At 37.5% G+C, this 15,814-nt stretch overlaps 1 protein-coding gene across 1 annotated transcript in view; it reads left to right on the top strand.

The window, feature by feature from the left end:
- Positions 1–812: 812 nt before the first annotated feature.
- BRCA2 (breast cancer 2, early onset) overlaps positions 813–15,814 on the top strand; it is a 35,088-nt gene continuing 20,086 nt past the window's right edge. The window contains 10 exon segments of the mRNA XM_009998350.1: positions 813–879; positions 1,488–1,736; positions 3,724–3,829; positions 4,579–4,631; positions 4,735–4,775; positions 4,870–4,981; positions 6,489–6,544; positions 7,463–7,580; positions 9,215–10,402; positions 11,236–15,814. Coding sequence (XP_009996652.1) covers positions 813–879; positions 1,488–1,736; positions 3,724–3,829; positions 4,579–4,631; positions 4,735–4,775; positions 4,870–4,981; positions 6,489–6,544; positions 7,463–7,580; positions 9,215–10,402; positions 11,236–15,814 — 6,569 coding nt within the window.

Here is a 15,814-nt window from a genome sequence, read left to right as displayed (position 1 = left end):
GAGGGCGGCGGGAGGCTGGGGCTCGGCCTCTGAGGCCTCTCGGGGCGGTCCGGGGGCCGCCTCAGGCGCGGAGGTGCCCGGCAGGAGCTCTGCCTGGCGGGAAGCAGCGGGGATGACGCGTCGCTTCATCTTCTGGAGTGTTTCTGAGGCACTTCAGTTCCGTGACGGTCTCTCCTCTCTCCTCCTGGCCTGGACCCTTTCTTTAGATGCCTCTTTCCCGCTGTTTTGGTCGGGAAACTGTGTAAAACAGCGGTCAGAAACCCGTCTCGCAGTAGGAACAACAAATGCGTTCAGATAAACAGGGAGGTTTCTGTGGCAATCTTACTTATACCTGCTTTTTTAATAGAACTGTGAAACTGGCAGCGTCTGCTTCTCTTGGAAGCAACTTTAAAACGAGTTCTTGCCACGTGAGGTGTAATGGTTTTAAGAGATTTTATCCAACAGTATGTATTCTACCTTAACATAAAGTGATGACTGTGGATTTTGTATTTGTGTTTAAAGTATCTAAAAAGTTTTCTGACAGTTCTATCTTGATTTCCTCCCGTGTGTGCCTAGTATTTTTATGTATTATCTCCGGTATCGTTCCCTATGCTGCTCTTGTCTGTTTTCACACCGTGTTCACCATCGCGGTGTCTGAACACACATCGCAGCCCTGAAGCTCAAGCGGTTGGTTGCATCACACCTGCCAGCCAATGCAGGAAAGCAGTGCAGGCTTGCAACGCCACGGCATTGGAATAGCTCTGTATGACAGTGTTCTCTCATTTCTTCTGAGGTTTTTCAACAACGGTTCCAGTAATTATATGGATCAGAGTATGGCTTGCAAACCTGTGGAAAGACCGACTTTCATTGAAATATTTAAGGCACGTTGCAGTGAATCAGGTACAGCTTCTCTGTAGTAAATGGTTTTTATTAAGGTTACTTTCTGGACATCAATATTTTATACCCACTTGCTGTGTGTTCCACAGAAAAGCACTATGAACTTGTTAGCTGCTCTTCTTCCTCCAAATCTGTATTTGATAATACCTGCTTTTTAATGCATTAATTTCAATTTTAGTTTGTAGCTTTTTTTCATGTGTATTCAAGTTTTGTACTTGTCTTTTTAGCTGTTGACTTCCTTATGTACCTGTTTGCAGACCAGGTTTAGTCTTTTGTGAAATGCACTTGTCATAGTATGATTTATTAATGTTTAAAGGAACCCATTTAGCTTGACCATCTAAGTAAAATAAAACTAAAATTCCTGAAGGAAAGTGTACTTCTAATATTGGACAAACTAGGTAATTATCTGTTCTTTGGTTATTTTTTGTTATAGTCTGAGAATTGGCCAGGCTTTCTTTTGTACTTTGTGGTGTCAGAGTTCAAAGCAATCTAGAAACAAAATAAGCAGAGGTGTGACAATGGAATTGTCACTAATTTTCACATACTGAATGGAGGATCCTTTTTTCCCCGTTTTCCTTGTCATGTGGTTTTCTGTATGTTTTTCTTTACAGACTTAGGACCTATCAGTCTCAACTGGTTTGAAGAACTCAGTGCAGAAGCACCCCCCTATGAGCCTAAACAGTTAGGAGAACGTGATGGTCCCTTTGGCTGGCTTGATCAAACATCTTTTAAAACTCCAAGGACAAAACCCTCTACATACAGTCAGCTGGCATCAACTCCACTGATTTTTAAAGAACAAAGTATAGTATTGCCACCTTATTCTCCTGGAAAAGAACCAGATCACAAAACAATAGGAGAAAGTGAGTAATTTCTATACATATATATTTAAAATATATATATTTATTTTTTTTTTAAGTGGTACTTCAAGGCTGCTTGTGCCTTCCAGAAGCAAGGGACTTTTTTTGTTTAACCCTTTGTTGTGATAGCTGGTGATTGTTAATGTAATGGATTATGCTGCTGTGGAAATTGTGCGAGTAGAAAGTTTATTTTAGTAGGCTTCTGAAGACCACTTATAAAAATGCATAATTAATCTTAAGAATTAATTCAGCCTTGCAATAAACTGATAATGCTTATGCAAAGTTCCCTGTGGTCCTAATACTCTACATATTAATATAAGGGGTTATGACCTTATTAGTGTCACCTGTTGGCTGAGAAACAGTGAACATTTTTTTAGCAGTTTCATTTTTGTTTTATCCAAAATCTCTGAAAATCTTTTCAAGAGATGCTTATCATGTTGAAGTATGTGGCAATCTGTAGAGCACTTCTTAACTCTCTCAGACAGATTTAGAAGCACTAAACTCTTTGAGTTAGTAAAACTGCTAGAAGTTACACTTTTCCATATGGAGATAAGGAATTCTATCACTTTCATGAGGTGCTTCTCACTACATTCTTTCCAAATCCCAAGTATGTCATGAAAGTACTGCTCTTTTTTGCTGTACCTGCAAGCCATAGTACCACTCCTCCTTGAGCAGAAAGAAGAACCTTTTTGTGGAAGAATATCATACCCCATTCCTGCAATATCTGATATGTACATCTGCTGTGTCTGTGCCCTCCTATGAATAAGATTAACTTTTCCAAACAGGTTACAGATAAATCCAAGATTCACTTTATTATCAGAATCATTCTTAGATCCTAAAGCAAAGTATTTGAAGGTGTAGAACTGTGCTACTGTTTAAATATACTTTATAGCATTGCTTCCATCCAATATTGCTCCCTTGTTTCTTTTTTCTTAAGTTTACTGCTGAACTTGTTCTCAACTTATTTTCAGCCGAGAACATGTTTCTTCTACATTTAGCTATTTGGACTTGTACAGTGTTAAAATTATTGGTAATATTTCATAAGTGGCAGACAAAGGAAACTTAGGATTCTTTGATTTCAAAATGGTTGCTTTTGCTCTGTGTTTGTGTGTGGGGATGTCTGTATACACTCCTTAAGGAAGGGAAGATGACTGTTACCAAAGCTTCTGTAGGTACCTGTGGCTGCCCCAAGATCTTACTCTCCTAGTTTTCTTGGTTATAGCCAACTGACTCATGTGCCTAGGTTTTCCGCTCATGAAAACAAACTCACGGGTAGAAGCTGATGGACTCCACCTTGGTGTGGTACTGGCATGCAGCCGTGCTATGCATACAGACTCAGGAACTCCAGAGAGAAATGCAGCAGCCTAGGTGAAATTTCTGATATGGAAGTTGTTAGAAGAATAGAAATTCTTTTAAGCAGTTGTGAGCATGTGAGGGGCTCACTATTAAGAGGATTCTGCTGCTTTGGTGGGCACAGTATTTCTCCTTTGCCTGGAGATGCATATGAATAGTTACTGCTACCAGTGACAAGTGTCTCCACCAACACTTCCAGAAGTAATATTTCCTTTATGTGGCTTATTCAAATCAAGAAGTGTATGTCTTAAGTTTAAGGGAAAGCTGGGACAAATGCATGCTTGCATGTATTGGGTTTCTCCTAAGAATAACTTCTACAGTGACAGGACAGGCCCAATACAGTATAGTGAAACTGAAATGGAATATGTGAATAATATCAGGGAAATATACCAAAACACATCAGATTAATAAAGAGATATAATGAGCACTTTGGGCTGTGCGTTTGAAATGTATTTAGCATTGTTTGGATATAGAATTTGAATATGTTTAAAACAGAAGGGGGAAAAGGTAGTGTTTCATTGAGTTTTTTTAACCAAAAATCAGACTTGAAAACAGAAATCTTATCTTTAAACTTCAAAATCAAAACTGTTACTGTAGTTCTGCAAGGTTGTGTTGATTATTATCTTATATGTTGTAGGGAGAGAGAATTTGATAAGCCCAAGTATCAGAAGAAGAAAAATAGATCAAGAAAATGAAATACTTGCTTCTCCTCCTGGTACTTGCTGCAACTTCCTTGCTGCTAGGTATGCTAAATATGCCAACACAAATATAAAATAAACTGGATTTTAAGCAAAAGAAACTATTAAAACCACTGTATTTGACAGGCTTCTTCAGAGCAGGCAATAATGTATGTCTTGTATGTTTATGATACTTGTAAGTTGTTAAATGAGTTTAAATAAAAAACTAGCTCATTTTGAAAACTTCCTTGCTTTTAGGTATTCTCCCTTTTCATTTTTCTGGTCCTTCACAATTGGCATAAGTGATTTGTTTGCATTATTTCAGCTTCCCAAATCCTCAACATCCAGTGCAAGAAAGAGTAGTAGTGGTGGATCGTGTACTTCTCAAGTAGTAATTTGTAAAGCTATATGTAATATTTACTGAGATTTTTTTAGTAATAGCCTAGATAAATCTGCTCAAAGTAATCATGTTGATTATAAGAACAGTTAAGCTAATTATTTCATTAAAATAATTAAGCCAGTTTCCATAGTTTCATAAAGCATATTAAGAAATGCATGGTTATATTGAAATCTAGCTTACTATTTTCAGACTAATCATCATTTAATATTAACATTTCGCAACAGAATAATTTTAGAGTTTGAAATAAATTTATGGTAAGGTTTAAGATACTGACTGATGGTTAGGAGAACTCTACATTTTATTTAGTTAGGGAAATAGTCATGGTTGCAAAGAAAGAAAATAATAGAGTAATTAAGTATTTACTTATTTTTTATAAGTGACATTACTATTTTTAAAATTTGTTTTTGTTTTGCAGTCCAGCTGTTTTGAGGAATAGTTACAGAACACCTCAGAGAAATAATATACCTGGTTTGTATTTTCAGTTTTTGGTTTTACAAAATGTCTTATACCTGTAGATACAAATCTTTGTCTTAGGTATTATTTAATGCCCCTATTACATAATGTTTTTTAGGACCACATGAAAGCTTGCTTTGCACGCCAAAACTTCTGGAGGTAATACTTTATTCCTGCTTTTAATATTTTCTTTTTCCTGAGTAGTACATTTAGAATTCTGCATAGAAATAATAATTGCCTAATGTATTTCTAGGCTAGAACTCCAAAATGCATTTCTGAAAGTCTCGGAGCAGAAGTGGATCCAGATATGTCCTGGTCAAGTTCTTTAGCCACACCTCCTACACTTGGTGGAACAGTGATGATAGGTACTTCTAAAAAATTGACAGTTGCTAGGGGGTAAAACTTCTTGTTTTGACACTAGTAGTTCACTTTGTGTGAACTGTTTTTATTATTTTAAAAATATATTCAAAAGGACAAAACTCCTACACTAATGTTCAGTGGGTGAATTTAAATAATGCAGCCCTACAAGGAAGAAATAAATTAAACGTGTCATTGCTTTTCAAAAGTTTTCTTTCTTTGTGTAAGGAATTGGAGAACATAAATTCAGAAACAACTTAGCAAAGCATAGAAAGAGGATTAGATAATGATTGCTTATGTTGGCACTATTGCAAACCCAGATCCTGTTAGGCTAAGTCATGTGGGTATGTTTATGAAGTCTAAGAAGGTAGCCTGTTGAGCAGATTTTGCAGCAGCAGTTCTGGCTTCAACATTTTTCAGCCCCCTCAGTGTGCCTACCATCATAATGATGCAGTGAGACAGACTGAGATAGTCATCCAATTGAAGACCGTATTCCTAGGTTATTTGGAAAGGGCAATTCCTGGACTTCCTTTACTGTGCTGCTGCGCAAACAGCTGTGCCAGCACAACAGTGAATGAGAATGAGGGGGTGATGACTCTTTTAAGTGGCACTAATCAACCTAAGGTGTTGCTGTAAGAGGGATTTCTTTAGCATATGATAAGCAGAATGAAATGATCCTTATGCATCCCTTCCAACTCAAGATACTCTATAATTCCATGATTGGCAGGGAGGGGGGTGGTACTGCTCACAAGGCTACTGAGTTGTGCTGTTTTGGGTGTTCATTGATTCAGAATTATGTGACCTGAAAAGAAAGGATGGGGGAAGTACCCATGGCTTAATTATGTTCATCTGGCAGATCACTTGTGGTTTGAGCTCTCCTCATTCTCCCACTTCCTGGATGAGCCTAGTATTTTGTAGTAGTGATGCCTACTCTGCCATCTGGCACCTGTAAAAGGAAGGAGTGAATCATTTGGCTGCTACATGGAATCTAGATGCTGTGTCTGTGAAACATGTTATTTTAATATACTGCTCCTTAGGCATCTTAAAAATAGGATTCACTTTCTCCTCTTGTAACATAGGCGAAAAGAGATTACTGCTCTTATGGGAGGAAGTGGGGAAAAAACCCAAATTCCTGACAAAAGATGAGCAGATCTCATCCAGATTCTTTGGCAGAAAAAAATAGAGCAGTGCCATGAATAAATGCTTGAAAGGGGATTGGCAGTGATGGTGGTCTCAGGGTGGTAACGGGTCTACCTACATAGCGAAAACGATAACCTGTGATTTAGGGTGTTTTGTGCTGTTATGAAACTGCTTTTATACATTGTCCCTCAGTTTCCCCTGCAGAACTTTTTAGTTAGAACTTTTAGTTCCTTTCAGTAGTTTGTTTTTGTGTGGAGATTTCATTTGCATTTAAAATAATCCAGTGAAAACCCTCCAAAAACACAACCACGTTTGAACATACTCAGTAAATCACTTAGAAGCAAATTAATTGACTTGTCTGTCTTTCTTCTAAAGCTAAAAAGAATAATTCTGTTTCTGGAGCAAAGCAACAGGATGAAAGAGCTGAGATAGTAAGTAGTTTTAAGAGTTATGCTGTTCTTTAATTTCAGTTAAGCTATTCAGTTACATGAGTACATTCCTTAAGCCAAGAATAAAAAATTTGGTTATTTTAATTCCAGGTTCTCCTATCTGGCTGTTCTTAGAAGTTACTGCTCACAAAAATAAACTTGCAAAGCCTGGCTGTAGACTATTCTCACAAATAACCTCCTTTGAGGAGTATATTTGCTGTTTTTTAAAAAAAATAAAAACAAAACAACTTGGATTCAGCAGCAGTGGAGGTTTTTCAGAGAAATCAAGCCCAGAAACTGCGATATGCTACTTATCTGAGGGTTGGTTAGTTTTTTCACCTCCTCTGTCAAAATGTTGGGAGTTACTGTTTGGCTTCTATTGACCAATAACTTCTTGTGCTCAACCACTATAACAAAAGTTTGAATCATGTATTAATTTCAGTTGCTTGATATTGTTAGGAAGGGGAGAGTTCCTGCCAAATTATAATTTTCCTCTGTGTTTATGAAAGCTGAATGATCATTCAGACTGAATGCTGAGGATGCTCTAATAGGATTCAGTTAGAATTTATGTTTGAATCTTAACTACCTGAAACTTCACTGTTAACAAACCATTACAAGTTAAAATACGCAAAATACCTTTCTCCTTCCTCCTTTATTCTTTTTTGAGAGGCTTTTGCTTATAGTAAACTGCTGTGCCCTGTAACTGCCCTTAAATCCAATATAGAATGGAACCTTGTTTTGCATTGAAAATGGGAATGATCTGCTTTTTTATTTTCAAGTGCACCTGTGAGAATGTTATCTTTCATTTTAAGAGATGCATAATTATTCACAGACTGCAATAAATGTTTAGAGTTGTATGCTTTATTGTTAACGTGACATGTACTGGTAGGTAATATATCGACTAATGTCTTTGGTTTACAGATTTTGCACAACTGTTTTTCCAACCATGATGAATGTCCTGGGATGAGTGATACAAGTATGTTGTTGCCTGTACCAGAGGCTGTAACGTTACATGCTGAAGATGATGTAAAAGATTTTGGTATGTATTGTTGCCTTACTACTGAGTGTGCAGTGAAGCAAGACTGAGGGTAAAGTTACACTGTATGCCTTGAGCTGATCCTCTGCCGGCTGTGTACTCACACTTCCTCAATTGTTTCAACAATTTTGTTTAAAGCTCTCTCAATGAGTCTGCCAACTCCTGGCCAAGAATCCTTTTCCCCCGTGTTCACAGCTCTATGCCATTTTTCGCTAACATACCTGGTGCCTGTAAATCTCCATAGATTGGCTTTACGAGAGAGGTTCTCCTCCCCCTCTATTCTGCCTTGGTGAGGCTGGATCTGAAATATTGTGTCCAGTTCTAGGCCCCTCAGTTCAAGAAGGACAGGGAACTGCTTGAAAGAGTCCAGCACAGAGCCACAAAGATGATTAAGGGAGTGGAACATCTCCCTTATGAGGAAAGGCTGAGGGAGCTGGGTCTCTAGCTTGGAGGAGACTGAGGGGCAACCTCATCAATGTTTAAAAATATGTTAAGGGTAAGTGTCAGGACGGATTCAGGCTTTTTTCAGTGATGTCCAGTGAGAGGACAAGGGATGTGAACTGGAACATAGGATGTTCCATGTAAATATCAAAAAAAGATTCTTTCCTGTGAGAGAGACAGAGCACTGGAACAGGCTGCCCAGAGAGGTTGTGCAGTCTCCTTTGCTGGAGACATTCAGAACCCACCTGGACACGTTCCTGTGTGATGTGCTCTGGGTGACCCTGCTCTGGCAGGGGTGTTGGACTAGATGATCTTTCGAGGTCCCTTCCAACCCCTAGGATTCTGTGATTGGTTATATGCCCAAGGAATACAAAGGACAAGGGTGTTTAATTGGTACTTAGTTAGAATTTATTTGATATGAAAAGGCATGAAAAAGTACTCTCACATTAAAACCTAGCTATCATTTTGAATGTGAAATATTTTTATAAGTAAGCCTAGCTTTATATATTTGAGAAAGTAATATTTATACTTGATATGTATAAGCTTTTAAGGCTGTCTACACAGTTGAGTTTAGGTTATTTTCTTCTCTGGGGTATATATTATTTGATAAACAAACAAAATAAGATTTTTTTTAAAATATTTGTGCCAATCATTTGGAACATGTCTTAAGCTTCCTAATAATTTAAGAAAATACAAATATCCTCTTAATTCTTTTAGACACTATACTGTTCTATGTCAAAGTAAAAGGTAGTTTACTGTGATCCTCCTTAAATCACAGTTTCCTTAGCTGCCAGTTATAGACAAAAATAGGCAGCTTCTTAAGGTGTTTGATGCCTATTATCTGGTACATGTTTTGGAGGAAAAAATCTAGACAATTGTCTCGTAAAATTTCCTACTTGTTCTCCTGTCTATAGAAAACAAAAATTATTCTGAGAGAATTAGGTTTCATTTTTGAAACCTGCTTGATCACCACAGTCCTCTGGAGGCCAGGGACATCTGCATGGATGTCCCTTGCCTCCTGTCTCTTCTAACAGCTGTTGTAGGAGAGAGAAATTCTTTAAAGACATGTAGATTTACCTTTCCAAACTCACTCCCGTGTAACGGTAATTAACATGAGTTGAAAAGCTATATTAATTATTTCCTAAAAGTTAATTTTTTACTTCTTTTCCTCTCCCCATCTTTTCTAAACTATTTAGAGTCGGAGATGTTAGATGGCTTGTTTGGTGAGTTGAATAGCTTTGAGGATACGTTCAGCATGCCTGCTGAGTCCAATGGAACTCTTCTGCTGATGCCACATGGTGTGGATGCAGTAGAGAAATATGGAATAAACACAGACAAAACACAAGGAAAGGGGGATTGTCCTTCCGAGCAGTGTATTAGAAGAAAGACTGCCATTTCACAGGAAGTGAATACGAGCTGGACCAAAAAAAGCCACGTTATTGAAAGGGAGGATTCTTTGCTCCAAAATGTTGATGAAGATGTGGTGGATTGTAAAGATGGCTGTTTAATAGGACATGAAAAGGAATTGGAGTCACTTAGGATTGCCGGAGATAGGCAAGATTACAGAACACATGAGGCAGCTGAGAATGAGAAGCCTGTGAAAGAAGATGTGCTGTCTTCATCAGGCCAGTGGTCTCAACTGAACCTATCTGATCTTGATGAAACTCACTTAGACATGTCTATATGTAGTTCTCCACCTTCTGACTTATGTAGAGAGAAGAAACTAGAACAGAAGTCAATACTTGTGACCAAAGATGATGCTGTGGGAACATCTTTACCGAATACTTCAGATTTGATAAAAGCACATAAGCTGATGAGTGTCAATTTGTCAGAAGAGTGCTGTGAAGTGAAAAATTCTGAAAGCAACCCAACGTCTGAAATAACTCCAGTAAAATCTGTGTCTCTGAGTGTTCAAGATCCAAAGTTAGTAAAAGGATGTGCAGCTGAGAAGGTTTCCAAAATGAGCTTCTTAAACTGTAATAGTTCCTTTGTAATTGAACATACAAATATCACCAAGTGTTCTGTAGTCTACAATGGCAGCTTTTCCAAGCATTTAAAGGCAACTTCTAAGTCTGTCATAACTGATGTTCTGTCTCACCCACTTGTATGTAGTGCTGCATCTCCAGATAATTGCAATGACCTACATTTAATACATAGTGAAAATACTCTTACAAAGTCTGGCTTTAAAAGATTGAATATGTTATCTAGCTTGAGAAAGAGATCCAAGAGATTTATTTATACAATAAATAATACTTTACTATATCAAGAAGAAAAAATACGGAAGGAGGTAACCTCTGAATCACCTGTACATCCTCTGTTACTACATACGGAATCTGATTCATACAGATTTAAAGGCTGTGACGTGGCCAGTGTCGATGAACAAGGTAGGTCATTAAGCTTTTCATCATTTGCAGAGGACTCTTTATTAAGAACTTCTTAGCTAAATCTTTCCAATAAAATTGTGTAAAATCTTGTGTTTAGGATAAAGTAGCTCTGCAACTAGAGGTCAAGATACAGAACTGGCCTGTTGGTTTAATAATAGTGACAAAGTAATACTATTTTCAAGTAGTATGGTGCTAACGTACTGTTTGAGTCTCAGATTAGTTTCTGGAATGGAAACTTCCAGCATGAACCATTATTCTAATTGACAAGCTTAATTATCTTTGTCACTGCTGTTTAGACATCCTTAGTGTCGAGGGCCATCCTGTTTGATTTGATAACTTCTGAGAGGTCATAAAGAATGGTAAAGCTGTATTACTGGTTTTCTAAAATTAAAGGGGTTTAGGACTGTACATCTGTTTCTTCCAGAAGCACAAAGTATTTTTAAAAATTAGTTGTATCATGAAAGCAAGCACATACTCCTGTTTTTAAAAGCTACTGTTCTTGCTAGAAGAAATACTGTAATATTAGGAGTTGAAGTGCTTCTTTTTAAACTTTGAAACAAACCCTTATGTTGAGACACAAGGAATGGAAGCCCAGCTTGTCAAATTTCATTGCAACTAAAAATTGACTATTTTTTCTAAATGGTAGCATTAGCTCTAGGCCACTCACCTGTTTCTGGCTGTTAGAGCATGATTAGATGAAACACATCTCCAATCTTGTCAAGGTATTCACATTTGAAAAAAGAAGTGGTATTTATGGTATCTGAATTTGCATTTGTTTGAATAAATGAGAGTTACCTTATTAGTGTTTTTTTCTGTAATGTCTTCTCTTGTAGACTGCTTGTGTCTTGCTGAGACAAAGCATTTGCAATCAAATATCAAGGAAAATAGTATCAGCACTTGTTTTTTAAAAATGGATACAATGGATAACTCATCTGATAATTCCTGCAGTGACAGGCTGATGCAAAAACACCTGAGAGACTTGGGGAAAAATGCAAGAGAGGATCAACCTGGTGCATCAGTAAAATGCTTAGAAGTATCTGCTACACAGAAAGAAGACACAACAAATTCTTTAGATAGTGAAATAATTTCAAATATAAAACGTAAAGTTTTAACTTCAGCATGCCTGATGGCAAGAAGGCATTCCAGGATTCTCCCTAAAGGCTGCTCCTTGGAGAATGGCAAGGAGGTTAAGTACGTGAGTGCTAATGTTAACAACAGACCTATTGTACCTCAGAGCCTGAAAGAAGAACTTGCCTGGTCTTCTCCTAGGGATAATGAGCACTTGATTGAGATACACCATGACACTACAGCTCTGACAAATGGCGATTTCAGTAGCACTTTGAATCAGATTAACTGTGACATAAACGGAGCCAGTAGTGATTATTGCAATAAAATATCAACTGATAAAAGGCATGCTACAGACCAGTGGTCAGTGGATGACTGTAGAGAAGTACTTGGACCTTTGGGAATAAACTGCTCAGAAAACGATAGTAGTGAGTTAAAACAAAGGGAGAAAACAGATGCAGCTGCCTTTTCAGAAGCTGTAACCAACAGTGAAGAGTCGAAGTCAGTTGAAAACAGTGAAAGCCCTCAAGCAGCTGCTTTCACTAAGGTAGCTGGAGAGATTGCTGAAGAATTGTTACATTGTATAGATGACAGTTCTTTAAATGAGGTAACTTCTGAAGAAAATAAACAAGGAGCACCTATGTATTCCAGCAAAAAGCCAAATGAGAGCCTGAAGTATAAAGGGAAATCACCTGGAAATCTTAATGCATGCAGTTTGAACCTGGGCTTTGGTGGCTTTCAGACTGCTTCCAATAAGCAGATTAAAGTCTCTGAAGCCAGCATAGCAAAAGGCAAAATGCTGTTCAAAGATATTGAAAATGAATGCTTTGAAGCCTATTCTATGGAAAGAGCCAAAAACTTTTCAAAACAAGTTAAAGAGGAGAGTATGTTTATCTCAGATTCAGAAAGCAAATTGGGCAGTAGTTTATCTGATTCTTTAGATTCACAGACAAGTTTTCTTGAGCCCAAGTGTACACAGTTTATTCCACATAAAGTTAGCTTGTGTGCAACCTTTCCTAGAAGTCCACAGTCTTTGCAAGAAACAAATCAGACCTTGACAGCAAGCCAAGAAGCTGAAATTGCTGAACTTTCTAGTATCCTGGAAGAAACAGGTAGTCAGTTTGAATTTACACAGTTCAGAAAGCAAAGTAACATGCTACAAAGCCATGCCTTTCAACAGTTTGGAACTGCAGAAACACATGAAACAAAGAATGTGGAAAATATTTCTGAAACAAGGAAAGATGCTGAATTTTGTTCCACTTTTAAATCTGAAAATCAATTAAAAAATTACAAGTATTGTACTAAGCAGGAAGATGCAAATGAACACTCTGAAGTGGTGGAATGTGAAAAGGAAAAGGCAGTGGTTTTCCATAAAAATGACAAAAAGGTCACTTTTGCTAACTTAGACAGAAACAGAAGTAGAATATCTGGTGAGAGCTTTCCAGTAGCTAAACAAGAAAGCTTTTCTAATTTTGTAGGCTTTACTTCAGCTGGAGGTAAAAAAATAAATGTTTCTAAGGCTGCTTTGGACCGCTCTGCAGAGCTCTTCAGGGACTTGGATGATGATAACTCTTTGTTTAAATCTTTTAAAACTAGTACTAGATATCACAATTCAAATGGGCACATATCTTCTAACTGTAATTTTGTCAGGTGCCTGACAAAAGAAAACAAGGGTGAAACGGTTTGTGTTTCAGATTTAGAAAGAATAGATGCTGTTCCTCACACAGGTTTTGTTTCCCACAATGCACAGAAAAAAACGGAGGAAAATGTAAGTAGTCTGTTTAAGGAAAATACAGAAAACCAGACAACAAGATCAATAAATGATACTGAAAATGTACATTTGAATAGTACTAACACTATCACCAACAGTCTATCATCTGTTAAAAAACATAACCAGAATTACAAAACTCCCAAACAATTTTTGAATGAAGGAGATTGCCAAGTTGAAGGTAGCTTGCAAGAAGACTTACTAGATATAATGTGTCTGGGAGACACTAGTACAATTGCAGAAGAGCATAGTTTAAGTACATCAGATGAAATGGAAAACTTGTTTTCTAATCAGAATGGAGAAGACGGAAAACAGGATAATGAGCGTTTGTCACAAAAATTTCTAACTCCACCTGGTGGTGATGTATCCATTTCTGATGCAGCTTTGGATAATTCTCTACACTTGTTCACTTTTCAATGTGGAGAAGGAGATGTAAATGTTTTGGAGAACTCTGATAACCAAAAGGTAAAGCGTGAAGATCTGCAAGTGGAAGACACCACCCATGATAAGATTCTGTTATTGGATGAAAGCAGAATAAAAATAGGTTCTCACCGTCACTGTCAAATATCTTTCAAGCAAGAGATGGATGTTGAAAAAAATGAAGCAAAGGGGAGCTATGTGACTGGTTTTCATACTGCTAGTGGCAAGAAAATAAAAATTGCTGATGGATTTTTGGCAAAAGCTGAGCAGTTTTTTGCAGAAAGTGTTGATGTCAGAAAGGAACATAGTGACAGTCTTGAGAACCACTTAATGAGAAGGAAATGTGGTAAAAACTCTGTCAAAGACCATGTTTTATGTATTGAAAGTATTGCTCAATGTGATTCAGAAAAATTGAATTTTAGTAAAAAGCTTGTTCCAGAAGAAGCAGGAGATGAATTCAAGCAGACAGTAGAGAGCAGTCCCATTAAACGCACTGCGATTATTGATACTGTTAAAGTTGATACTTCTGTTAATCTAGGTGAAGATTGTAAAATAAGTTTGGTAACTTCATATGCACATGAAAATGCTAATGTCAGACCTGGAAAGACAGAATTGGAGTCCCTTCCTGGACAGGAGGGTGATGCTTTAAGTAGAACTCATTTGTCAGAAGATAGAAAACTGTTCGCAGAGAGAGAGAGGGAATGCTCAGCAAAAAAGAGGGATGATTCAGAAAACATGCGTGGTTTTCCCGTGCACTCTGCTGCATCTCTGCATTTAATGAAGGTATCAAATGACCTTGGAGATAATTCTGTGCCTGGAGATACAAAAAATACTTTATTTGTTGAAGACAATAGCAATAAATCTAATCAGTCCCTTCTCTTAATTTCAAAAAGTAGCTCTTTTCAACTGAATGGTGGCAATAAGGAATTTAACTTAGAACATTTAAATGAACCTGGTGCTAATACAGAGTGCTTCACAGACACCATAGTTAATGCTTGCCAAAACCAGTCACTGGTCAGTCTTCCTGAAGATGAAACCAATTTAACCAGCTTAAAAGAAACAACACTCAATGTTGAAAATAAAAAGGGCGATCTGAAACAAACTATGTTTAGTACAGCAAAAGGTAAAGCAGTTTCTGTTTCGGAGAGTGCATTAACAAGAGTCAGGCAAATGTTTCAAGACTACAGTGAATCTGTAGAATATGAAACTGGGACTAACTCAAGACTTAATCAAACACAAATTGCTGGAAATTCATCTTCCATCACTCATGTCGAGTGTTCTAATTCCACTAAGTTTTTAAATGCCACGAGAAGTGAAGAGATTAATTCAGCTGCATCACATTTTAATAAAGTAAATGCAAGTGCTAGTGAAAATGGTGACCAAGAAGCAAACACATTTGTAGATGCAAAGTCTGTTTCAGATTCTCAGAGACAGCGCTTTGAACAGAATATTCCACTTTTAGGGCACTTGCCTTGTCCAGATAAGCAGATAAAGCAGTCAGAGTCTTCTGTAAGCAACCTCGGATTTTTTAGTACAGCAAGTGGTAAGACTGTGCAACTATCAGAAGAGTCACTCAGGAAAGCCAGACAGCTCTTTTCTGAACTGGAAGATAATCATTCAGTGTGTGTACAAGAAGAATATTTAGTTGAGGAAGATGTTGAAAAGTCTAAAGTGTACACTGAAGAAGCAGTTTGTAGAAAAATGCAGATGGCATTAGCAAAAGGGGAAGAAAATGCCAGCACTGAATTGATTTCAAATCCAGCTTTTGGGTTCAGCACTGCAAGTGGAAAGCAAGTAACAGTTTCTAAAAATGCCTATGAAAAAGCAAAGGCACTTTTGAAAGAATCTGATAACTTTTTAAGCAGTGAGCTTTGCATTACAGATCAAGTTAGTTCAGTAAAAGAGAGAGGTCAACATGTAAGTTGTCCAACTGATAAAACTATCTCAGAATCCAAAACTGACAAAAGCTGCGATGAAAACTTTGACTTAAAAAGCATCTGCCCTGAGGAAATGAAGTCTTCCACAGGCACTCCCCATGTCAAAATGCCTGAGTGCGTACCACATGCTAAGAAAAGCAAGCAGGTAACGTTGAAAAATAACCTGCAGCAAGAGGAGACTAGATATTTTGGAAAAGGGCACCTGAATCCAGGGATGAAAAC

This window comes from Chaetura pelagica, unplaced genomic scaffold (genome assembly GCF_000747805.2).
Source record: "Chaetura pelagica isolate M959 unplaced genomic scaffold, ChaPel_1.0 scaffold105, whole genome shotgun sequence".
NCBI lineage: Eukaryota > Metazoa > Chordata > Aves > Apodiformes > Apodidae > Chaetura > Chaetura pelagica.
The sequence above is the reverse complement of the archived record's forward strand: the minus strand, read 5'-3'. Positions and strand labels throughout refer to the sequence as shown.